The 27,406-nt window shown below is 41.8% G+C and overlaps 1 protein-coding gene across 4 annotated transcripts in view; it reads left to right on the top strand.

Annotated features, from left to right (window-relative positions):
- Positions 1-27,058, top strand: part of LOC134447235 (uncharacterized) — a 104,391-nt gene extending 77,333 nt beyond the window's left edge. The window contains exons 44-45 of one of the 4 annotated variants that reach the window (XM_063196600.1): positions 17,634-18,599; positions 20,388-21,093. In XM_063196600.1, the coding sequence (XP_063052670.1) occupies positions 17,634-18,599; positions 20,388-20,488 (1,067 nt within the window). In that variant the 3' untranslated portion in view covers positions 20,489-21,093. Of the gene's footprint in view, positions 1-3,770; positions 4,063-6,288; positions 7,768-17,633; positions 18,600-20,387; positions 21,094-25,893 lie in introns of those variants that run through there. The other 3 variants (XM_063196607.1, XM_063196615.1, XM_063196624.1) reach the window with 3 other exon arrangements.
- Positions 27,059-27,406: the final 348 nt, after the last annotated feature.

The following is a 27,406-nucleotide window of genomic DNA, read 5'->3' as shown; positions in this document are numbered from 1 at the left end:
GTTGAAAATGTTTGGAAGGTTGCCTTAGTTTGTAACTTTACAAAATGTGTACGCTAGCCTGCTTGCTAACCTCAGATTATTTGACATCGCCAATGCTAGTTAGCATTTTTCAGACAGCAAGACAACAGAGCAGCAAGCGACTGCAGAAACAGAGTGATTTGTTAGCAAATACAAAGTAGATATCTTGATTTTTGTCACATTATTTATATCTTAGAAACATTAAGAAAGGAAGTAGAGTTTCATACTGATATTGATACTGCAGTTATTGAATGGTTACCTGTGAGTGTAGCTGCTAGATGGAATTCTAGGTTAGTTCTACATGAGAATGATCGGCTGTGCAGATTCTAATAACATAAAACAGATGACCACAGAAAATTAGTGATTTGTTTGCAAATACAATGTGGATTGTTTGATTATTGCCAAATGTGTATTTGTGGAAAATGTGAAGTATTTCTTGTGCACATGTTGGAAACGGCTGTGAACAGTCTACTACTGAAGGTATTGTATGGGTACGTACGTGTAGAACTAGGCTACACAATACGTCAACCACGTATAGCTAGGATGTATGGAAATGGCAAAATGTGTAAGTCAGTGTAAGATTGCTTTCTTTATGTGATAGAATCAAATCCTTTTTCGACTAACCAAAAATTACTTTTACTGAGATGGCAAGCTTACTCTGAGCATGAATTGTCTTTATGCTTATTATTATTATTATTAGGCAGAAAATGCCCTGATGGTCCTGCCGTGGCCTAATCATCACCACAATGTGTGCATTCCAATATCAGACCTTGCATCCTCCACTTGTGCTTGTGGCCTCCCCCTAGCCTCCTGGCCCCTCCTCCGTGCAGAAAACAATGAAGTTTTCCCCGCTGTCAGCCTAGCCAAAACAGTTTTTGGGGGACTATTCTGCATTCACCATCCAGTTTGCAAATGAGAAAATTACTTTACAATTGAGCCCTTGCAAGAAATTGAAATATAATGCTGTTGTCAGTGATGTCATCATGACGTATTACTTCCTGGTACGAGGCCACAAGCACAAGTAGAGGACATAAGGTCGCATATTGGAATGCACCCACTCACACCTCACCCTCTTTGTTGCATCCTTGAACCTGTAGTGTGTATTGGGCGTCTGGGAGTCTGTTTGGTATCTACCTCTTGAGCTCTCCACAGCATTATTTATTCATCTATATTTCTCTATACTCTCACTCTTCTTCCCTTGACTGTTACCATTGTATTTTATGGCTTCTAAGCACTGAAATTTCATATCATTTCACAGTCTCTACAATCAACAGAAAATATTCATCAGCAACGCATGCAGCTCAACGTACCCAAACACAACAGTGATTAACAAGTACCACAATCAATAGCTTCTGGAACCTAAACAAGTACCACAATCAATAGCTTCTGGAACCTAAACAAGTATCACAATCAATAGCTTCTGGAACCTAAAATCCATCATTGTCATTGGCTTCTTTAGGGTCAAGTCACAATTTATGTACAGCTGGAGCCTCAACAATAGACAATTATCCATGAAATTACCCATGTTGTTAAAATATATGTCACGCCATAGGACAAAGTTTCATTAATTCATACAGTTCCAGAAAAACAGGGAAAAAAATAAAGCTTTGCCACTTGCTAAAAGAGTCTGTGACGGCAAAATTACCACGTCACGTCAACTACCCAAATACATTTTGGCTACACTCCAGTTCACATTGTTACATCCTCAAAGATGTATGGAAATATTCTCTTGCTTCGCTAGTGATATGGGAAAATGTACCTTTTCCAAGTGATACAGGAAAACATGGCATAACTAAGCAAGATCACAATAAGGTGTTCACAGTACCCAGTGTTGCCAGATTGCAATTGGGCTGCTTGGGATGGCCGTCTGAGGGTAACAAGTGGAAAAATTGGCCATTTGGGTTTTTTTTTCTGCAGTTTAATGACCATGGAAATCAATGCAATTTGTTGAAATTGGGCAGAATTTAGCACATTTTTGACGTTTTTTAAGAACCATTTGGGCGGAATTTGATCAGACACATCTGGCAACACTGACATGACCTATAATGCAATAAGGGCCTACCTGTAGTTGTGGTATCATAAAGTGCATGCGCTTTCACACCACCCAAAATTACCTTCATTTATAAACTGATTCAATATGGGTTTTCCTTCACAATTTCTTTTTCCAACATTAATGGCCTGGGCAGTACGTATGGGAGCAAGTATTGTAAGGGGAACTCGCACCCCTGGATGCTGATGCAATAGTGTACTTTTATTGCATGTTGAGAAAATAAAGGGAACTGAGGATGGTCTGTCAGGGACCGAAATTACTTAATGCACTCTGAGGGACCTCCGTCAAGGAAGCTTTTTGATAGAACATTTGATTATGTTGCATCCTATCTTTACTTTAAAGGCCAACTTCTGATAAAAAAAAATGTTTTAATCACTCCTTTTGAAAATCGGAAGGTCACCCCAAGATAAACTCACATGCAAGGCTCTCATAGTGTTGCATCACCTTGCCTGACTGTGTTTCCCGGTGTTTCCCAATTGGCATAAATAATGCAGAGAAACGATCTGTGTTGCGTCACACCGAAAGAAGGTGTTGCCCACAAAGGTTTTTGTCAACCCATTTTTCTAAAAACATGTTAAGTAATTTTGCCTGCTTGTTTTCAAAACAAGCAACACCTGGTGGCCCGAAACCTAGCTTGGCTATCAGCTGGTTACTACTCTCAGATACACTCAGAGCACAAAGCCTCATACATACAGCCGTCCCACTCTGGTGGCTCCTTGCCTGCAGTTCGCCTAGGGGTCGCTGTCGAAAGAGCACAGCCCTGAATGGAGCCTGCACACCTCCGTTGGCACCCCTATAGTGCAGTACCACCCAGGGAAGTGCAGACTCTAACCTTAGAACATCTCTCTGCAGAGCAGGAGGAGTGAGCCAGTTGGAGACCAATAACAATGCGGAACACAGCAATATTAATGAAATGACGTTGAGAGGACATCTTGTTATGTCTTTCTGTCTTCTTTTTGTGGAATTAGAAATTGTAATGTCAAAAGTTGCCCGCAATTCAATTTGCGGTCACTAGGGGTGTCTAGATTTCATTTCTAGCAATGGTGAAGAATCTTAGAAAAGGTCCTGGTTCCGGTTTGTGATCCGGATTACTACCTGAATGTAATCACTTCGTTGGGTCATTTCCGTCCACTCCAAAAAGTTTCAACCAAATCCGATCACAAGCTTTTGAGTTATCCTGCTGACGAAACAAACAGACAAACTAACAAACAGACAGACAAACCAATGCGACCAAAAACATAACCTCCTTGGCAGAGGTAAAATGGTCTGACTGGGCCCGAAATGTTTGCATTGTTGTGTTTTATTTATTTTCTAGAGTTCAGCACAAAATGAGTTGCGCTCTCTTGACACGCGTCCTTTTAGCTCTGGTGCGATGGTCAAGTAGACATAAACTGTTTGCAGGGGTGACTCGCACACAGAATGACCACTCAAACAGAGCGTTTTTTCAGAGTGTTTTTTTACTTGGTGGAGCCCAGAAGGGTGAAAAAAAAGAAAATAAAAGGTGCAATTTATTTTCTAAACATGCCACAAAAAGTATTGGTGTGCGAGTTCCAGGTATGCGAGTTCCCCTTACTTGCTCCTGTAGTTCACCTATTGGAACCTACGCACCCACCAGGCATCAAGAGGAAAGCCACGATACCTCTATTTGAAAGAACAGTTAGTGAGCAGTATGCATCAATAAATGTCCTGTAAATTTCTGCAGGCAGAACTGCAGGAGATGATCCTGGAGGATTTCTGAAGATTTACCGCTCGGCTCATCCAACGGCAACCAGGTATGGTCTTTGATGCCCTTCTATGGTGACGGAACAAACATGGTGTCCACCCTCCAGCAAGAACACCTGGGTTACCTTTGCATATCTCTGGCAACTGCCGATACATGCCAACAGGGGGAGGAAGTGCTGCAGTCTGGAGCATATGCATTTCACCAGCTCACTTTTTACATTTAAAAAATACATATTACTTGTAAATAGATAAAGACCTAACACATTCAAGTATTTTAGGCACAGTTTTTTTTTAATTGTCATACTTTTATCGTTAATAGTTTTAAAGTATTTTGTACATGTTTCAAGATGTCTTGAGTCCAATTTCTTTCTGATTTAGTAATATAAATAAATAAAAATGAAAATACCGCCAGTGCTGTTTGTATTTATCAAGAACAGAAAGATTCTCACAACAACAAATTAACAGTAACATTTCAAAAATGTGCATATTTCCCCTACAGCCCAATGACCATAGTTATTGACGTGAGGATGTAGGTGGTCATGAGGTACAGTTATCATAGCTCATCAGCAGTTGCTTGCAACCCCGAACCTGTAGAATGAAAGCACAAATACAGCTGTACGCACATAATGTTATGGTCAACAATGACATGTGTGCACGTAGTGTTCTGATAGAGTATGACAAGCAAAGTTGCACATGTGAAATTAAGCAACTGTCTCACATACGGTACCGAAATCTCTGCTGACTTGAGTCCGCATAAGCTGATGTTGTTGGTGAAGGAACATGGGGTCCATCTGTGCCAGACCAAATTGTGATTTCACCATTACAAAAATAGATGTTTTTTCACAAGATTTTTTGGGGGGTCTTTAATGACTTAATTGATGTCAGGACAGTTTGAGAGGTGGACAGGAAGTGAATGGGGAAAGAAATGGGGAGGGGTCTGTAAATGACCCGGGCCGGGAATCGAATCCGGGTCGGCTGCATAGCAGACGAGTGCCCTACCGGTTGTCCACTGCAGGGGCCATGTTTACCATTTCCAACTACTGTTTGTACTACATGGCTTAAGTAAGCACCATTTGTCATTTTCTATCAAATTCAATTTTTTAAAGTCAATTTTCTGTCAAGTTCTACCTCGTCTGCTTCTTCTCCGGGCGCCACCACGTTGAATAAATCAACAAACACGCGCACGCCGCTGGAGGGGGAGGGGAGGGGGAGCCAGTGCCTTTGTGGGGAACAAATACAAGGAGGCAGCGGTGGTCGGATACCTCCACAGCACTGGAGGAAAATCAGAGTGGTGAAATCCTGTGCATTTACAGCATTAACTCAAGATATGTCAAAATCTTTCTTGATTTCATAAAACATCTCAATAAATCGTAAAACTCAAGTAATCTCCCTGCCCTAGATCATGTCGTGCCTTTTCATGGCTTGGAAGGTGCACGAATGTGAACTAGCGTTTATATTTTCGTCATATATTTCATAAACCCCTTTTCATTCAAGTAAAAGGGCACGCAAACTAACTCCGAAGTTAAGTTAGCATCCCATTTGGGCTTTGCTTGTTGTAGAGTATTTAGCAATGACGACCAAAACCCTTTCCATTTGCAGAGCTTATGTTGGGCTTGAACGCTGCGTTAGCGTTATATCAGCTCAACATTCAGATAAGTTCAGTTCATTGGCTTACATGTATTTCACAGGGCTGGCTTGTAGGTTCTACACGACCGCAAACGGCAGTGGCATTTAGCTGTAAAGCTAGAACTACACTGTGGTCTATGGGCAGGGAGCAGAAACGGCATACTACGACAACAAAACCGGTTCGACTCAGATTTCATAATTACTTGTCGGGAAGAAAGGAATATCGATAGAACAATCCAGAAAATGCTGAATCTGATATTTGCGCTCTGGACGAGTGTGGACCTGGCTTCCGCTTTCCTCATTGAAATGTTGCAACGGAAACCGCAAAACTGCTGTCGTGTAGGGGTGTAAATCACAGCCTTCATGACGATACGATACGGTATCGATTTCTTAAATCAGGAATTCGATTTTTTTTTTTCGATACTTAAGAATTCCCCACGATACGAATTCAATTCGGTTCGATTCGATTTTTTCCAATTACTTTTCCACTACTATTGTGTTGTGCCAGCGATTCGATTCTTTTCGATTCTTAAGAATGCCCCACGATACGATGCGATTCGATTAAATCGCCGGCCGATACTTCCGATACATCGATACATTTCGATTTTATTTACATACCTACTGTCATGTACTTCTAGAAACCCTGTAGTTTAAAAATGGCGGAGCGACATGGAGAAATGTTTTGGGGTGATACACGGTCATGTACGTATGCATGCCGGATATAGATAATTTTACTGTGATATTTGATGATGTAGATAGTTAATGATGAATGAGAATACTTATGAACGATAAGACTCAAATTTGTTAATAGACAACTTTTAATATTACATATAATGGCTTTAAATAAATTTCGTGCACTCTGTGTTTTCCAGGTCCGAGTCCATCGGATTCCCCCAACAGACCCCGAATAGACTACGTTCCGCCCACAGAGGACGTGTATAACCCCTTGGGAGAGACTTACATCTGCCACTTCTGTGGCGACCGCTTCACCAAGAGATACTACATGAAGCTGCACCGCCTCATCCACGACAGCACCACCACGCTGGCACGCTGCCTCTCAGAACCCATGAAGAACGCCAAGACCGTCCTGCCGTTCCAATGCGAGATATGTGACAGGAGGCTGAAAGACGAAGATGCCCACCTCGCTCACCAAAGACTTCACACCGAGGACATTCCCCAATACGAGCTGAACGAGAAAGGGCGAAAAACCTACAAATGCAAGGAATGCGATGCTGTGTGCGTGGGCGCCAGAAGCTTTTGCGACCATCGGGAAAGGCACAGAGGTGAAAAATCTCACGTTTGCCGTTGGTGCGGTAAGGCCTACTTCTACCGCGTCGGCATCCTCTGGCACCAAAAATGGGCCTGCAAGAAAAGACCTGGGCAGAACGTGGTGGAAAGTCAACGAGAGCGAAACCACTTGTGCACAGAATGCGGAAAGACCTTCTACTCACAAAATATCTTGATGAAACACTTGGCGACTCACTCGGAGGAGAGGCCTTTTAAGTGTTCAAAATGTGTCAAAAGTTTCAAGACCAAAGCGATTCTCTGGTCACACATGATGACGCACGACGCAGCAAAATTTCTCTGCGATACCTGCGGCAAGACGTTCCGATCAAAGGGTCGATTGAAATACCACACAAAGTCCCACACGGGTGAAAAGCCACACCAGTGTGATCAGTGCCCCATGCGCTTCCTCCACCTCCACAACCTGAAGAGACATTACTTCGTGCATACCAGAGAATCCAAGCATGTTTGCCCCATATGCGACAGAAAATTTGCCACTGTACATAATCTGAAGAACCACAACAGGGTTCATACAAAGGAGAAGCCTTACTATTGTCATATTTGTGATAAACATTTCGGTTACATTGAGTCTTTGACCATTCACAATAGGAAAAAGCATTCCTATATGAGCTTGTGACTTGTGACTTGGACTCGAGTCAGAGTTGAGTCACAAAAATGACTTGGCAATATTAGAAATTACTTGTGACTTGACGCCGATTTTTACACTATTGACTCGAGACTTGACTTGGACTGGACAGTTATGATGGGCAATGGAATGTCAAGTCTTAATATATTCAATGTTTTGCATTTGGATGTGAAAATATTACATGGAAGAATGAAAATGACATGATTTGCCCATAAGCAGTATCAGTAGGCCAACTTTTTTGTTGTTAACTCTACTGGTGAAGGGGGTAAAAAACGAGACTTGGCTTGGTTTTGGTACAACTTGGACTAGGTCAAATGTGTCTTAACTCTCAAACTTAATTGAAAGGATTTGAGACTTACTTGTGACTTGCAAATGAGTGACTTGATCCCATATTTGCTGTATTTCCAAGCATTATTCATTAAGGTGCATATCATTTTCTTCACAGTGTTTTCAGTACTCAGATTTATTGAATCAGAATTATTAGCATAGCTTAGCATAATCACTGGAAGTAGTTAGTGGGTTGATGCTAATGCTGCCCATTTACTTCCAGTGATTATGCTAAGCTATGCTAATAATTCTGATCCAATAAATCTGAGCACTGAAAACACTGAGAAGAAAATTACAGTGCCCTCCATAATTATTGGCACCCCTGGTTGAGATGTGTTTTTTAGCTTCCAATTATTTTATTTTTTTTCTAAATAATATGTGACCTTAATGGAAAAAAGAGAAAAATCCAACCTTCAATACAAGTGCATTTATTCAGTGGGGAAAAAATCCCACATAAAGAAATAATTATTTGACATCAAATAATGTGTGTCACAATTATTAGCACCCCTGGTGTTAATATTTTGTACAACCCCCTTTTGCCAACAAAACAGCACCTAATCTTCTCCTATAATGTTTCACAAGATGGGAAAAGACAGAAAGAGGGATCTTCAGCCATTCCTCTTTGCAGAATCTCTCTAAATCATCCAGAGACCTGGGTCCTCTCCTCTGTACTCTCCTCTACAGCTCACCCCACAGGTTCTCAATGGGGTTGAGGTCAGGGGACTGAGATGGCCATGGTAGGAGCTTGATTTTGTGTCTGGTGAACCATTTCTGTGTAGATTTGGCCATATGTTTAGGGTCATTGTCTTGCTGAAAGACCCAGTGACGACCCAGCTTCAGCTTTCGGGCAGAGGGCAACAGATTTTGATTTAAAATGTCCTGGTATTTCAAAGCATGCATGATGCCATGCACCCTGACAAGGTTCCCAGGGCCTTTGGAAGCGAAACAGCCCCACAGCATCACTGACCCACCCCCATACTTCACAGTGGGTATGAGGTGCTTTTCAGCATGCGCATCTTTCGTGGTACGCCAGACCCACTTAGAGTGTTTGTTGCCAAAAAGCTCAATCTTGGTCTCATCTGACCAAAGCACACGGTCCCAGTTGAAGCCCCAATACCGCTTGGCGAACTCCAGACGCTTGCGTTTATGATTGTGAGTGAGGAAAGGTTTTCTCCGTGCATGCCTCCCAAACAGCTTGTTGGCGTGTAGACAGCGCCTGATGGTTGATTTGGAGACTTTGTGACCCCAGGATGCTACCATTTGTTGTAATTCTGTAACAGTGAGCTTTGGAGATCTTTTGATTTCTCTTACCATCCTCCTCACTGTGCGTGGTGGCAAAATAAACTTGGGTCCTCGTCCAGGCTTGTTTACCACTGTTCCAGTTGTTTTGAACTTCTTAATTATTCCTCTCACAGTGAATATGGGCAGCTGCAGTTGAGTGGCAATCTTCTTGTAGCCTCTGCCTGACCTGTGAAGGTCGACGCACATCTGCCTCACTTGTATGCTGTGTTCCTTTGTCTTTCCCATGTTTAAGAGTGGATAAGAGAAATGGCCTCGGTGTCACGTCATATTTATACCCCAGGGAAGCAGGAAGTGATGAATTACTAATTAAATGTTCCTACATACTCTGGTAAACTTTGTAAACTACTGTAGAAATGACAGAAATGCTTCAATTATATTTATTTCCTGGGAATTGTTAAGGGTGCCAATAATTGTGGAACAGGTGATTTAATGAAAAATAATTATTTTTTAGTCAGGGATTTTTTTATTTTCTTACAATTCATTTGAGTTGAAGGCTACATTTTCCTACAATTTTCAGTGTGACAGTATTCTTCTGCAATAAACACTGAATTTATTTTAAGGCTTTTAACACATCTCAACCAGGGGTGCCAATAATTACGGAGGGCACTGTATATGCACATTCTTGAATAATGCTTGGAAATATGGCAAATATGTGAAAATCAAAAGGGTGGACTGTTCCATGACCATGGCTTCCTCCGTTCTGCCCATCGAGTAGACGGGAGGATGTTCCCCAATAGGCAGAGAAGGGGGAAATCGTACTGTTTTAAGGAATAGGGATACCAAAAGCATTGCTTACAAAATGACCGTAAAAACTGCCTTGACAAAATGTCATTGACATTGTCAGGGTCTTTCAATAGGAGAATCTGACCTCATTTTTTTTTACTTTTCACGTTCCATCATAAATTGGATGGCAAGAAGGATAACATTTTACATGGCTCGATTCTTTTTGGACATGTGCAGGAAAATTTAGCAGTTCACCATTGTTGTGATCTCTTTGATCTAACAGCGTGCTTTTATCACATCTGTGGAACACATCGGATCATCTTAGCAATCAAGCTAACCAAATAGCTAATTTCCTAGAGCTTGCAGCCTATCTCACTGTGGTGTGCCGTCACGTCAGTACAGGCATGGCCTACACAGGAAAACGAAAATCAGCCGCAATGGCAATGATTTGGGAATGTTTGGAGCTTGCTACAGCTATTGACTTGTGGAGGCTTGCAGGCTAATTGAATGACATGGATCACGATTATGCTGTGTATTTATTAGTGAAAAATTTGCTTCCTGAAATAAAGCAGTTGTTTGTTTCTGTTGATGCGATGTCTCATTGTCTGGACATGATGAATGAATACATTAACAGAAACATCAACTGCACTTGGCACATTTCACAACTAGCCAAATCTTCAATTAGTGCAATAAATTCAGGCCATAACATCCCACAACCAAGTGTATAGCCATATGCGATATTTCTGGCAAAATGTTTGGGTATCAAAATAGTGGTTGTGTTGCTAAGATGGGAGGTTTCATGCAGGGGATTTCACCCTCTAACTGTCTCTCTCTTGCCACCCCATTTGCTGTGCATGCGCACAAGAGTGTAAGCAAAGATTAGCCTATAAGACTAATGGAGGCCTTGAAAAAAAATGTATATTACCTTTTTACAGAAGAAGAACTTGTAATTAAGTATACACTCACCTGGCACTTAATTAGGTACACCTGTTTAGTGCTGGGTTGTACTCCCAGCAACCTGTGCAAATTGTCTTCATTTTCCTGTTTTTAGTTGACCTATAAGAATCTTTATTTTTATTTCAGGAGTGGCACCTAATGTGGTCTTCTGTCGCTGTAGCCCATCTGCCTCAAGTTTTGATGTGCTGTGCGTTAGGAGATTCTCTTGTGCATGTAACGATTGGTTATTTGACTTAATGTTGTTTTTGCATCAGACAGAACTGTCTCTCAGTGTATATATTTTTTTCCTTTTTTTTTTGGATAGTCTGTAAACCCTACAGATGGTTTCTGAAATATTTTTTTTAAGATGTTATTAAATGTAGACTTAAAAATGTAACACCCCATGTGTCTCTGAATTTCTTTAAACTCATGGAGTGACTCTATATGCCACTGCTACCATTTCTGCATCACAGAATTACCACTAATAATCATTTGTCTTTATTCTATGGTTAAAGGGCAATTCCGGCCAGTTTGGATTCATATCCCATCTTGGGTGGACCCAGGGAAAAGGATGAAAGGGGAAACCGCGAGAAATTTTGATGCGTGCTGCGCAAAGTTGTTCAATTGCGCTGTTTTCGGTTAAACCCTGGCCCGTCGGACACGTATTTGACCTGTTTTAAAGCTCCTAGCGTGCATTAAAACTAGGGGTGGGCATAGATTAATATTTTTAATCTAGATTAATCTCACTGTAATTCTGAAATTAATCTAGATTAATCTAGATTAATCTATATCAAAATGGCTCATTCAGAATAGGCACGCTAGCGAAATAATGACGAAAAAAAACCTAGGGGGTTTCTTAAGATGGCGCATTAGACCAGAGCTCATCTCTTTTTTCCAAAATACATCTCATCAAAAAAATGGTTGATTATTTGGTGATGAAAAATTTTTTTTTTGAATATGTTAGGAAGCATTTACAGTCATAATATATTGACATTTCAAAATGAACAGTGCTATAAATTCTAGAGGCAAATACAGACACATCTATCAAACATTTAGACCATTTAAACAAAATGACCTAAACAATTCAGCATTTCTAATGGGCAGAGAGAGAGAGAGAGAGAGAGAGAGAGAGAGAGAGAGAGAGAGAGAGAGAGAGAGAGAGAGTGTGAATCTGCCACTGACTGTTAAAAAGAGCAGCGGCTCCTTTTAGAGGGAGGAGCTGCCAGGTACAGCAAAGTCAGAGCCAGGCTACTAGATTTCTAAAGCTAGTTCTAGACCCTATAAAGCACTGGCCCACATCGATTTGACCTAAACCCTTAACCGGACAGTTGTTCTCTGCGTTAGAATGCCAGCGGAGTTACAACTCCAAATGAATTCAGTTTGCAAAAAAAAAGTCAAGCGCGACGACCGCGAGTTTGGCTATATCAAGCGCAACAAACGCGAGGTGTATTACCGTCTGACATGAGTCGCAAATGCGCGATCATAACACAAGCATTCAGCGAGAGTAGATATTCGCATTTTCAGTTTGACAATCTTCAAAATGTATATCACACGGAATGTTTTGCAATTATGGCACAGGCAAGATTTCTGGAACAGGACTGTTGTTTGTGTTCCATGCAATGCGTGAGGAAATGTAGGCTATTTCGGGCTGGTACACAATAATGTCTGCTTCACCTCAAACAATAACGTAGTCTACCACTTATGAAAAAGCACTAAAACAACACCTACCACGGCAGAGAGATTAATGTTTACAGCATGCAAACACTGTTTATTCATATTTAGTAGGTCTGCTCTGCTGAGCAACAGGTGGAGAGGCGAAGTGACTGTAGGGCAGTCTGAAAGCGTCTGTCAATCGAACGCTATGGTGAAGCGCATCCCCAAACCCCAAATCCATATTTTGAGAATAGATTAACGTGCGATATTTTCTTTGTCGCGCGACAAGAGTCTCACATTATCGCAGCACGTTAACGCCGATAACGGCCCACCACTAATTAAAACCCTTTTGAATGATTTGGCCGTGGTGTGTGGGTCCATACAAGTCGATCTAGTGGTTCACAGTTCCATTAGGTAGCACAGGTACGATACAACAGGAGTTTTCAAAAGTGGCGCACCTACCTCCCTCAGCTTCCGCCTTCCAACTACGTCCGCAAAATGGTTCGCCAAAGTGATACTTCATAGTAATCCATTTTATTTTTGTCCACCAAAGACGAGCCACAAGAAACAATTTCACACGTTTCCATGTCCTGTGTTGTTATTCTCTCGCAGATTCATTTCTCACTGACTGAACGCAGTTTAGTGACGTCACGGTGTCACATGACTCCTGGATGGAACGCACATTCGCTCATCCAGTTATTATACAGAAGCGAGAGAGAGAGGCGCTGTCGTAATATACTGTTTGATATTTTGAGATGGATCCTTTGTTGGGGTCTGGTGGTTCAATTGAAGAGTTTGGTGGCCATGGTTATCTTTTTCGAACCAGAATATTTGTTACAGATAAAGAATTATTGCCACATGTCGCATATCACAATAATATACCGATTAGAATATATAGCAGTCCTTGGTGATGAAATAAATAATTGCAATATAAATAGAAAATACTATACTCACTCATTAGACGGTTGACCATTAGGGCCACTTGGTCTAGGATGTTTTTTTTTTATTATTATTCTTGGTACATAAAAGAAGGCTTCCAAGACATCCTGGTACAGCATGTGGGGAAACCTCTCTGTCTGGGTGAAACACTCGGCGCTCTCTGACCCATCTCGACACCTTCAGCCAACCCCGAAACTGGATCCCCCCCCAAAAAAACAATACATGAGCCCGCCCCATAAACTGTAATCTGTGATATGCGACATGTGGCAATAATTCTTTATCTGTAACAAATATTCTGGTTCGAAAAAGATAACCATGGCCACCAAACTCTTCAATTGAACCACCAGACCCCAACGAAGGATCCATCTCAAAATATCAAACAGTATATTACGACAGCACCTCTCTCTCTCTCGCTTCTGTATAATAACTGGATAAGCGAATAGCGTTCCTTCCAGGAGTCATGTGACACCATGACGTCACTAAACTGCGTTCAGACAGTGAGAAAAGAATAACAACACAGGACATGGAAACGTGTGAATTTGTTTCTTGTGGCTCGTCTTTGGTGGACAAAAATAAAATGGATTACTATGAAGTATCACTTTGGCGAACCATTTTGCGGACATAGTTGGAAGACGGAAGCTGAGGGAGGTAGGTGCGCCACTTTTGAAAACTCCTGTTGTATCGTACCTGTGCTACCTAATGGAACTGTGAACCACTAGATCGACTTGTATGGACCCACACACCACGGCAAAGCGTTCAAAAGGGTTTTAATGCACGCTAGGAGCTTTAAAACAGGTCAAATACGTGCCCGACGGGCCAGGGTTTAACCGAAAACAGCGCAATTGAACAACTTTGCGCAGCACGCATGAACATTTCTCGCGGTTTCCCCTTTCATCCTTTTCCCTGGGTCCACCCAAGATGGGATATGAATCCAAACTGGCCGGAATTGCCCTTTAAGTCATTCTGGACTGGAACTCCAGTTCAGATGGAAGTTGGTGGATTTGATGCAACAAAAATCTCAGATGTCAGTGCTCAGAAACTGTAGTCAAGACCACTTTGCTGTTGTCCAAACAGGTCTAGTCTAGAGAGGTGTGTTCAAAATATCGATATCGGGATACATAATCACAGGACTCTACACAATATACTCATCATACCGGAGACGTCAATATCAATGTTTTGCCGCATGTAAGCCTACAGTTTTGTCGCATGTAAGGGCTTCCGCACACCGGCTCCGACAAAGTGCTGAGCACTGCTCAGCTAAAATTCGATTCCATTGTTTTCAATAGAACCTCTCACACTGGCGCCGATGTCCGTGGACATTGGCCGATGTCGGATAGCACTTAGAGACGAGTTCTATTTTGTCGGCGCTGCCCATTGGCTATCAATGCAATGTTCGTGTGAAATTTGGTTTGGGGGTCCGAACTATGTCGGAAGCAAAAGTGCGCCGCACTTTGTCGGAGCTGGTGTACGGAAGCCCTAAGCCTACAGTTTTGTCGCATGTAAGCCTACAGTGTTGTGAAGACTGTGTTTTATATACACAACAGTGTAATTGTTGCTCTACAGAAAAAGTAACATTTGGTCATGTATGTCTGTTTTCTTAAAAATGTAAAAAAAATAAAAAATAATAATAATAATAATAATACATGAATAACGATATAAATAAAACTACAAATAGTCTGGCACAAAGTGCAAACACATTTAGGTATTGACCCAGACCTATCAGGGTTCAGTCCAATTTGGGGAAACCACCAATTTCCAGCTGGAAGAAACGACTCAGGGTTCTATTCATGGGCCATGTAAGGTATTAGTAAGATTAGGGACATGTACAATGCATACATATTTTATAGCTTTGCGGAATTACTTGGTGCTTACAATATACCCAGGAATCACTTCTTCAAATAGTTGCAAATTAGTAGTTATACTTTGAAGAAATACAAACAACAGATAAGCAAACCTCCACTGTCCAGTCTTGAACAGGTTATACTAAATCATATACACTGTTGTGGTCAGGTTTCTGTTACGTATAACTTAGTGAATCAAATGACAAGAGAATAAAGTGGTCCAGTGACCTGGACACAGACATTTCTGAGGACGAATGGAAAATGGTGCGTCACAAAGCACAGACTCAAACTAGTACAAATACCAGTTGTAAACGTATACGGCATTAATGGATTATGCGCACATAACTCCTTCCCTTCTGCACCACTTCAACAATAACCCTGACCTCTGCATTAAAGGTGGGGTTGCAGGTATGACATCACGTTGGGGGAACTCCCCCAGGATTCTAAGGTTCTACATAGACTCCTATGAGCCTGCGGAACCCCCAACGTGATGTCATAATCGTACATTTTCTTAAAATGGTTAACCTGCAACCCGACCTTTAAGTGTGGTCTGTAGGAGAGCAATTGTCACTGGCTGTGGACCTGCCCTAAAGTCAGGGAATTTTGGGAGAAGGCCATAGAAGAAGTTGTTCAGTCTTTGACTTGTTCCAACAGACTTAAGGTTGTCCAATGCAGATTAAAAAAATATAATGTGCTCATTACAAGCTAAACACTGTATTGCCGCCTCATTGAAAGCTATGGAGGCACCTTCTGTCAATATTTGGTTACCTCCGCCAAGGACTATGTGGTTGCATTTGTTGCGTGTTTATTTGTTCATCGCTGGGTGCCCAGCCTGCACCTAGGGGGCGCCAAATATTTCATTATTTACTAGACATGGCCAACAGGCACCAGTACACGACTTCCTCGTCACAGGACTTGCAGTTAGCAAGTTGACCAGAGACAATTTAAATACCACAATAGCAGAAAGGAACGGTCTTACCTACCTTTTGTCCAAGTCAACTCAATATTAGCTGGTGCTCTGCCCTGCTCCTTGATTTTCACTTTCTCCTCATAATGAAGACTGGAAATGACTTCACCAGAATTTAATCTACAGTGCTTGGCATCTTTCTAGCAAGCTGCCCCCCTCACAGTACCTCAAGATTTGGAATTGGGAGATTTAAAAAGGTAATGAACATGCTACACTATTAAGACTTAACAAGCAACACAATATTTACAAGAATAACTGAAATATACCGCAATGACTAGCTTCTTCACTTGTTGACACGACTTCTCAGATCATCACAAATCCGCATGGGAACAACTGACACGAAAGTCTCTTTCACGGCTCACCCAATCACAAATCGGCGCTTAAGCCTCATGTCCTGTTCCTTCTCACTCCCTTCTGCCTTCATTCCCACTGAGGCTCGGTCCTCCGGAAGCAAGAAATATCTCAGCAATGAGCAATAAGTGTTTAACATTTTGCCATTGAATAAGTGTATATTAACACCCGCTTTTACGACTTTATTTGACAGGACAGTTTGAGAGGTGGACAGGAATCGAATGGGAAGGGAGATGGGGAGGGGTTTTCAAATGACCGGCAATCGAACCCGGGTCGGCCACATGGCAGATGAGTGCCCTAATGGTTGGTCACGGCAGGGCCCAAACTGTGGAATATTATTACTGATTGATTTCATCTCGAAGTTGAGCACATGCATATCTATGGAGCTGGATCTGAAATAGCAATGTTATAAAGTCGGCTAAAGCACTACTCATTACAGCGTTGGTAAACAATGTTCTCCGCAATTTTGTACAGGAGACTGAGCCTCTGTTGTACTCATGTAGGAATCGATTTTGCCATGAGACATACAGTAGCATTGCACGTTTTAGTCACTGACTTTTTGCTTCACTCACAAAGATGTCACTTGATGTCACTCCATGCTGTCAATAGAATACCCTACAACTGTGGGCGGGGGCCCTAAGGCAATTGCCTGGTTTGCGACATGGTTGTGACGGGCCTGTTTCTTTGGATTCTTGTTAAATGGAATGGAATACGACGTTGATGCTGAAGGTGCTTCGATCGAGGGCGCTTTTTCAGCCAAGAGTGGGGTATGGGAGATGTCAATCCACATTCTAAAGCCTCGCTCACACGTCGCTCCTAGTTGCTCACTCAGCGAATTAAGTCAACAGAATGTCAATGTGTTCCAGCGAGACAAGTAGGCGAGTACTGTACAAGCAATGCGATATGGGTGGATCGCGATTTGAAAATATTTTAACTTTAAGCGAGGCAAGTAAGCAAATAACCAATTGGAATGCAGAGTTCAGTACTTCTCGCCTGTGTATTGGCAGTTAAAGCCGCGGCAACGTTTATCAAACGGCGAGTGAGCGAGCCAGAAGCTAGTAACTAGCAGCAATGTGTGTGAAAGTAGCTTAAGATTTTTTTGCATAACTGCTGTCATGTTAGCTGTATTTCATCACTATGAATATTTGTGACCTCATAATGAGAGGTCAACGTTTTGATAAAATTCCAATCATTATGTTTGAACTCCTCAGACGGTTAGATAACTTTCTTGCACTCTGTGTTTTCCAGGTCCAAGTCCACCGGCTTCCCCCAACAGACTCCCGATAGACTACGTCCCGCCCACAGAAGACGTGGAGAACCCCTTGGGAGAGGCTTACATCTGCCACTTCTGTGGCGATCGCTTCACCAAGAAATACTACATGAAGCTGCACCGCCTCATCCACGACAGCACCGCCACGCTGGCACGCTGCCTCTCGGAACCCATGAAGCACGCTAAAACCATCTTGCCGTTCCAATGCGAGATATGCGACAGGAGGCTTAAAGACGAAGATGGCTACCGCATTCACCAAAGACTACACACCAAGGACATTCCCCAATTCAAGCGGAACACGAAAGGGCAAAAAACCTTCAAATGTAAGGAATGCGATGCTGTGTTGGTGGGCGTCAGAAGCTTTTGCAACCATCGGGAAAGGCACAGAGGTTATAAGTGTCACGTTTGTCGTTGGTGCGGTAAGGCCTACTTCTACCTCGACAGCCTCCGCTGGCATGAAAAATGGGACTGCAAGAACAGACCTCAGCAGAACGCGACGGACAATCAACAACGACGAAACCACAAGTGCACAGAATGCGGAAAGTCATTCACTGCAAATAATGTCTTGATAAGACACTTGGCAACACACTCAGAGGAGAGGCCTTTCAAGTGCTCAAAATGCAACAAATGTTTCAAGACCTGTACGATTCTCAGGTCACACATGGATACGCATGCCAAAGCACGGTACCTCTGCGATACCTGCGGCAAGACGTTCAGAACACCGTCTCGATTGAGATCCCACACACTGGCCCACACGGGTGAAAAGCCTCACCAGTGTGATCAGTGCCCCATGCGCTTCCGTTACCTCCACTGCCTGAAGAGACATTACTTCACGCATACCAGAGAGTCCAAGTATGTTTGCCCCATATGCGACAGAAAATTTGCCACTGCACGCAATCTGAACAACCACAAACGGGTTCACACGAAGGAGAAGCCTTACTATTGTAAATTTTGTGATAAACGTTTTGGTTATATGGAGTCTTTGACGGGTCACAATAAGAGAGTGCATTCCTAAGTGAGCTTGTGATATGTGTCTTGGACTCGAGTCAGAGTTGAGTCACAAATTGATGACATGAGACTTGACTTGGCAATACTAGAAATGACTTGTGACTTGGCGCGGATTTTTACACTTGACTCAAGACTTGACTTGGACTGGACAGTTACTACTTTGAATGGAATGGCAAGTCTAAATCTACTGCATTTTGTATGTGAAAACATTACATAAACTAGAATGGGCACTCGGTAGAGTGCAAACCTTCGCCTACGCCACTTATTTTTTTCTGGCCATCTTCAGAGTGTGGGGCATAACATTCTCCAAAATGTGGTGTTAGTTTCATTTAAATCGGACCGGAATATCGTAATATTACATTTTTGGCCCAGTCTTGACCTCTCATTCAATTCCGCATGCACACGTTGTTCTGGCATATAGTGCTTGGCAAAGAAAAACGTTTTTGACCTTTTCGTGACCTTGACCTTGACCTTCGACCCAATCAGTCCCAAAAAGTAATCGATTGTTCCTTGGGTCATGACCAATCATCCCAGTAAATTTCATAAAAATCGGCTGAATTTACGTTTTTGATCTTTTCGTGACCTTGACCTTGACCTTTGACCCAATCACTCCCAAAAAGTAATTATTGTTCCTTGGGTCATGACCAATCATCCCACTAAATTTCATAAAAATCGGCTCAATTAACATTTTTGACCTTTTTGTGACCTTGACTTTGACCTTTGACCCAATCACTCCCAAAAAGTAATCGATTGTTCCTTGGGTCATGACCAATCATCCCACTAAATTTCATAAAAATCGGCTCAATTTATGTTTTTGACCTTGACTTTGACCTTTGACCTTTGACCCAATCACTCCCAAAAACAAATCAATTGTTCCTTGGGTCATGACCAATCATCCCACTAAATTTCATAAAAATCGGCTCAGTTCTGTCTGAGTTATACGAAGTACAAACAAACATTTTGACCTTGACCTTTGACCTTTGCTCCAATCACTCCCAAAAACTAATCGATTGTTCCTTGGGTCATGACCAATCATCCCACTAAATTTCATAAAAATCGGCTCAGTTCTGTCTGAGTTATACGAAGTACAAACAAACAAACATATTAACAAACAAACAAATAAATAAATAAATAAATAAATACACAGCGGTCAAAACATAACCTTCGCCGACTTTGTCTCGGCGAAGGTAATAAATAAATAAATAAATACACACCGGTCAAAACATAACCTTCGCCGACTTTGTCTTGGCGAAGGTAAAAAGAAAATTACATGGTTTGCCCATAACCAGTACCAGTAGGCCTATTTTTTTGTTGAGAACTCGACTAGCACTGAAATTATGACCAAATGATTGTGTCTAGAATACATTATGACCTATTAAGGACTTGCTGTGTTTCCCACAAAATTTTGGAAACTATGGTGGTGGGGATGTTTGTGGGAGGGGTGTTATGGTGCAAATTCACATGGTGTTGGGGGACGGGGGTGGCAGGTGCAAATTTACACGTCTCAAATGAACAATAACAAAACAATGAGTACAGTATGCCATTGGCGCATGGAGAAGCTATAGGCCTACATTTTAGCCATTTATATTTTTAGAAATTACATAATATTTTACCTATGACATGTATAGTAGGCTACATTGTCATATGTGGGCTTTACCATGGGAAGTACCATGAATCATTTCATCATTTCACTCTTTCTTTATTTATTTCTGATTCGCATATAGCCTACGTGCGGACGTTGTTGCACGATGGTCTCATGGAAATCGATGGAGGCACCTTCTGTCAATGTTTGGTTCATGACCCTGTCCAACACTTCGGCCATTGAGAATGTTTTAATCCTATTTGTTTTTACCTTAACACCGATTCCTGTCCAGGGACTACAGATGAAAATTAGCCTTGTGGCTATAATCTGGCTCAATTGTATATTGTGCACTGTCCCTGCTAAATAAACGATAAATGAATAAATTGACTTATGCTAAAAGGGGGGAGCTACAGCGTTTCTATAAAGTAAGGGAACAATTTACAGACGTCTTGGAAAGAGTGCAAGATGTATAAACTGTATATTTCAACTTTCTTATTGCATTGTATTGTAAGAGGGTTTTTATCTTTCTTTTTTCATTTTTTTCTTTAATGTTGTTTTGTTTCTGTTTTATTGGTTGTTTTTTATCAAAAAAGTATGTTCCTTCTGTGTTACTAAGCATATGTATTTTTTGATCTATTTTGTTTGTAAAATGCAATAAATAAAATTCAAAAAAAAAAATGTAGGCCTAAAATGTTGTGATGGGTATTATTTATCAGGACGCACATGTCTTGTGTTGCGTATCGTATTGTGACCCCTGAATCGGGGTATTGTATCGCGAGGTGGTTGGCAATAGCCATCCACGTCTGAGTTCAACTACTATCGAGTCCAAGAGAAAGACTATCTTGAGACCAAGACCAGAATAGAGCACTTGACACTCGCACAAAGCCCTTATGTGCACACAATCCAGGGCATTTCTCAAAAGCTTAGTTATGGTAACTACTTTGTTGGTTGCAATGCAATTTCCCATGGGCAGCTAGCCAAGTTGCTAACTGCTAAAAACTACTCTTTCGATAAATGCACCCCAGGACTGTCTAGAAACCAGTGCTGGGAGTAACGGCGTTAGAGTATAACAGCGTTACTAATGGAGCCTCATTTTGAGTAACGGAATGCTTACTTAATTACTTCATCCATAACTGTAACGCCGTTACAGTTACTCGATAGGTAACATGACGCGTTATAATTTTATGAATTGCAGCGCCAGTGTGCACTGGCTGCTGACAAAATCAAGGACCAAATGGCAACGCCACATAAATCTGTACCAAGCCGGCTTTTAGTATGCTCACATTCACCCTTTGCATGCATGAGAACAAAATGGCTGAACGTGATTTGCTAAAAAAAAAAAAAAAAGTGTTGTGGGCGGAGTGTCGGCTATCTTGCTCCACGCACATAAACACAAGTCATTCGACACAGAGTTCACAGAGAGCGCATATCGACAATAGAAGAGACAACGGCTGTAAAGACGCGAGATTGCATGTTCCAAAGGTAAATACCGGAATCATTTCACGCTAGTTGCAGTCAAATGCAATACTGTTTATATCCAAAGTATACTGTGCCTTGGAAACAAAGTTATGTCCGTAAAGAGCAACTCTAATTTCACTAAGCACCTCTCAACATCGCATGGAGGCACGACCCGTGCAGCTAGTAGTTTCAGCTTTATCGAAGAGGGAGACAGAGGCAAGCCAAACCTGATTTCTCAGGGCATGAGTGAGCTCAACAAAATAATCGGCAGGTATGTGGTTGAAAACATGTTTCCCCTATCCACTGTGGGGTTGGAGTTGTTAAAGGGACACTGTGCAGGAAATGGTCAAAAAAGGTACTGCAACTATGCTGCTCATTGAAACTGGGCTGCCTATTGCCAAATTTGATCTTTACATGAAAGTTTACTAAGTAATAAACAAATATTTCCTAGTATGGTCCAAGTAAAGTCATTTTTGCAGCTACAAATTGCTATTTTTGGAAATGCGAAATGGCGGACCATGGAGAAGATCCCCTTTTCATGTATGAAAAGTGCAATTTTTCCAGTCATAATGAAAACTTAGAATTTGATGGTGGTGCTATGTATTCATGAAAAAGGTAACATTAGTGAATGGGCAGCATAATAAGATCAGACTGTTAAACTTTTAAAAAGATGCTATGTTTTTTGCGCTAACTCACCAGTTTAATTCTAACTCACCAGAAATAAAACCCCATTCGTTTCTGGTGAGTTATAATGTCCACACCACCAAAGCACTAAAACGTGGCATGGAAATCTACAGGGTATATTGAAGAGTGTAGTGTGAGTCACCAGATCAAACAAACAAAAATAGCTGACAGCAAAGCATCAAGGATATCTGGGCTTCCATAATTCCCATGCAATGCCACTGCAATTGACTTCAATGTTAAACGCATCATGGCAGTGATCAAGACAGACAGTCCTAACCAAGTATTGAACATTGACATGTTCTGTAGAAAGTACCAAACGTAAACTGATTTGATTTGACCCGAATTTCTTTTTTTCTGAAGAAACATGTTTTTTTTTATTACAATGTTCTATTAATGTGAATTCCTCAATTCGTGGGGTTTTTTTGTTGCTGGAAGGCCAAAATATGTTAAAATAACGAAATAAATAAATAAACAACTGGAATGCCAGTGCATCTATACAATCCATGGAAGTAAACATTATTGATTGAATTATGGAAATAAATAAACTTTTTCATTATTACTAATTATATGTCCAGGATCTGTAAGTGATTGGATTTGTTGTGTGTTTATTTGTTCATCGCTGGGTGCACAGCCTGCACCTAGGGGGCGCCAAATACTTCATTATTTACTAGACATGGCCAACAGGCACCACGGGTACATACACAGGACTTGCAGTTAGCCAATTGACCAGAGACACTTTAATACCAGGAGAGCAGAAAGGAACGGTCTTACCTACCTTTTTCACCAAGTCAACTCAATATTAGCTGGTGCTCTGCCCTGTTCCTTGATTTTCACTTTCTCCTCATGAGGAAGATCGTAAATTACTTTGCCAGAATTTAATCTACAATGCTAGGCATCTTTCTAGCAAGCTACCCCCCTCACAGTACCTCAAGATTTGGAATTGGGAGATTTAAAAAGGTAACGAACATGCTACGCTATTAGGACTTAATTAGCAACACACAATATTTGCAAGAATAACTGTAATACCACAATGAAAGGTTGTTGTTGATGTTGACACAACTTCTCAGATCATCACAAATCCGCATGGGAACAACGGACACGAAAGTCTCTTTCATGGTTCACCCAATCACAAATCGGCGCTGAAGCCTCATGTCCTGTTCCTTCTCACTCCCTTCTGCCTTCACTCCCACTGAGGCTCGGCCCTCTGGAAGCAAAAAATATCTCAGCAATGACCAATAAGTGTTAAACATTTTGCCATTGAAGAAGGGTATATCAGAGAGACTAGAGAGAGAGAGAGGTTCCATTGGCCTATTGTTTCCGGGTTCTAATATTGCAAGGGGGAGTGGGGAGAAATCCCCCTTTAGGCAGACCTAGGCAGACCTAAGGATTGTTCTATTCAATGCTAGGAGTATTATGACACGACCCTTTAGGCAGACCGGAACCTGGTCATGTTAGGTGCCCATAGCAACCTATTACATTGGCATATCTCTATATACTTAAAGAATCTCTGGGTATATTCACACATGCTTTGAATTCCAGTGAGACTTGACTTGCTGCCGTTGTCATGAGAGGGAATAAAACACTCAAGCACACATTGTGCAAACCACAGAATCTTATTACTGATAGATTTCATCTCTAAGTTTAGCACATGCATATCCATGGAACTGGATTCTGAGATGGCAATGTTATAAAGTCAACTAAAGCTTTACACAATGATTTTGTGTAATAATTTTGTACAGCAGACTGAGCCTCTGTTGTACTCATATAGGAATCGATTTTTCTGAGACATACAGTAGCATTGCACGTTTTAGTCACTGACCTTTGGGAGGTTTTGCTTCACTCACAAAGATGTCACTTGATGTCACTCCCTGCTGTCAATTGAATACCGTACAAGTGAATAATCACTCGTTACGAGGGAGGGCCCTTCCACTGGGGGCCCTAGGCAATTCCCTACTTTACATGGTTGTGATGGGCCTGTTTCTTTGGATGCAATGCGTCTTGTGAGGTGGAATGCAATACGATGTTGGTGCTGAAGGTGCTTCAATCAAGGGCGCTTTTTCGCCATTGGGCCAGGGCTCTACGCTTAGCTTTTTCATTAGGAGCACCTGTGCCACTGAATGAAAAAATGTAGGGGCACAGATACAAATTTAGGAGCACAGTGAGTTTTTGTGACGCAGCTTCATTATTAACACAGAGATACAGAGAACATACTCTTTCCACACACAAATACACATTCTAGAGGGGTAGGCCTACAATTAAAATCACTTCGGGCAACTTTTCCAAATTCCTCCCAGTAAAAGGACTAAACAAAATATTACACATTTATATCTATATTGACATTCATTTCTATACGCAGCTGGTGTTTCAATTCAGGCCTACACAGCAGGATCTGGCAGGGGTGCTGGGATGAAATTGGTCAGGGGGGCAGATTTTTTACAAGAGAGACCAGAGAGGCAATTGCACTCCTGTCCTGAAGTGAAAATAAAATGACTCGCATATGGGTATGCTATGAAGCCTATGAGGCTATGATTAGCCTACCCATGGGTTACACATTTTTTTAATTAAAAAAAAAAAAATTGCATTTGGTAGCACAGTAACATCAACTCAATATTCTGAACATTCCCCTTTAAAATATAACATTGTTCTATACTTGCATTTTAGAAATGAAACAAAAAAGAGTGGATGCCAACAAAATACATTTCCTCTAAATAACACTTTGGCAATATTGAAGGCTTGCACATCAAAAACGTGCCCTACACCCGAGACTGTCTGCTATTGTGTCCAACAAAATGCTGACTTCACATGATGTGACCTGATGAAGTTGAGCAAGTGAGCACACAGAGAGAGCCTGCTATGTGTCCCTTGCCAGCGTTTCAGGAGGAGTAACATAAACAGTACAAGCCACGTACTTACAAGATAAGTGTATGTACAAACCAAAGCTATTTCTTCTCACAAAGTTAACAGATTGAGAATGTGTTAGCATTTGTGTTAAGCAGAGAATTAGTAATTTTAGCGTCAAAGTTTCTCTCCAGCTCTTCTCCGTCAGTGGAGGTGCTCGATACTCCCGACCGACGTCTATCTTATTTCAAAACTCCCGTCCCCGACTGTTTGTCTGTCTGCCTCTGTCTCTCTGTGCGCGGCGCGCACGCTACCTTTTGCGCCTTCTCTCGTTCACACGTTCCTGCGTTTCTCTATGGGGTGTATTTATTTTCGGAGCAAAATACGATTGAAATGGTGGAAATATCAACTCGCACACGTGCGCCCTTTCTATTATTCCGTTCGCACAATCATTTGTTTTAGGGGCAAATGCGAGTAAAATGCTCGCACTGTAGAGCCCTGCATTGGGCCACACTTTCCTCATCTTGCTCAACTGCCGTCATATTATCTGTATTTCATCACTACTAATATTTGTGATATCCTGGTGAGAGCTCAACATTTTGATAAAATTCCAATCTTTGTTTGTACTCAGTGGGTTAAATAGCTTTCTTGTACTCTGTGTTTTCCAGGTCTGAGTCCACCAGATTCCCCCAACACACCCCCGATAGACTACGTCCCACCCACAGAGGACGTGGAGAACCCCTTGGGAGAGACTTACATCTGCCACTTCTGTGGCGATCGCTTCACCAAGAAATACTACATGAAGCTGCACCGCCTCATCCACGACAGCACCGCCACGCTGGAACGCTGTCTCTCGGAACCCATAATGTACGCCAAAACCGTCCTGCCGTTCCAATGCGAGATATGTGACAGGAGGCTGAGAGACGAAGATGCCCACCGTGCTCACCAAAGACTACACACAGAGGACATTCCTCAATACGAGCTGAACGAGAAAGGGCGGAAAACCTACAAATGCAAGGAATGCGATGTTGTGTGTGTGGGCGCCAGAAGCTTTTGCGACCATCGGGAAAGGCACAGAGGTGAAAAATCTCACGTTTGCCGTTGGTGCGGTAAGACCTACTTATACCATGTCGGCCTCGTCTGGCATCAAAAATGGGCCTGCAAGAAAAGACCTGAGCAGGACGTAGTGGACAATCAGCGAGGGCGAAACCACACGTGCGAAGCATGCGGAAGGTCATTCTACTCGCATAATATCTTGATGAAACACTTAGCGACTCACTCGGAGGAGAGGCCTTTCAAGTGCACGAAATGCAACAAAAGTTTCAAGACCAAAGCGATTCTCTGGTCACACTTGACTACGCACGACACTAAGCAGTTTCTCTGTGATACCTGCGGCAGGGGGTTCCGAAAAATGTGTCACCTGAGATACCACACAAAGACCCACACGGGTGAAAAGCCACACCAGTGTGATCAGTGCCCCAGACGCTTCCTTCACCTCCATACCCTGAAGAAACATTACTTTGTGCATACCAGAGAATCCAAGCATGTTTGTCCCATATGCGACAGAAAATTTGCCACTCTATATAATCTGAAGAACCACAACCGGGTTCACACGAAGGAGAAGCCTTACTATTGCAAGATTTGTGATAAACATTTCGGTTACATTGAGTCTTTGACAATTCACAATAGGAAAAAGCATTCCTATTTGAACTTGTGACTTGGACTCGAGTCAGAGTTGAGTCACAAATTGATGACTTGAATTGTGACTTGACTTGACTTGACTTGACATTACTTGGGGGAAATGAAAATTACAGTGCCATGCATATGTTTTTAACCCCCCTACTGATTTAAAAAAAAAAAATTTTTGCACAGTTGGCACACTTTACATTTTCAGATCACCAAACGTAAACATTAATAAGGATGTCCCAAGTAAACATAAAATTCAGTATTTCAGTGATTATTTCATTTGTTGAGAGAACAATGCCATAAAACCTGCATGAGCTTGTGTGAAAAAGTAATTCCCCTCTGAATATTATAATCGTATGTTGTACCACCCCCAGCAGGAGCAATTTTAATCCAGTGTTTTCAAGAACTGACAAGCAGTCTTGCACATCGCTGTGGATTAATTATTGCCAGCTCTTCATTGTATAATTGTTTTAAAATCAGCTAGAGTGGATGGAT

This window comes from Engraulis encrasicolus, chromosome 1, assembly GCF_034702125.1.
Source record: "Engraulis encrasicolus isolate BLACKSEA-1 chromosome 1, IST_EnEncr_1.0, whole genome shotgun sequence".
NCBI lineage: Eukaryota > Metazoa > Chordata > Actinopteri > Clupeiformes > Engraulidae > Engraulis > Engraulis encrasicolus.
Note: the sequence above shows the minus strand (reverse complement) of the source record. Positions and strands in the feature narration are given on the sequence as shown.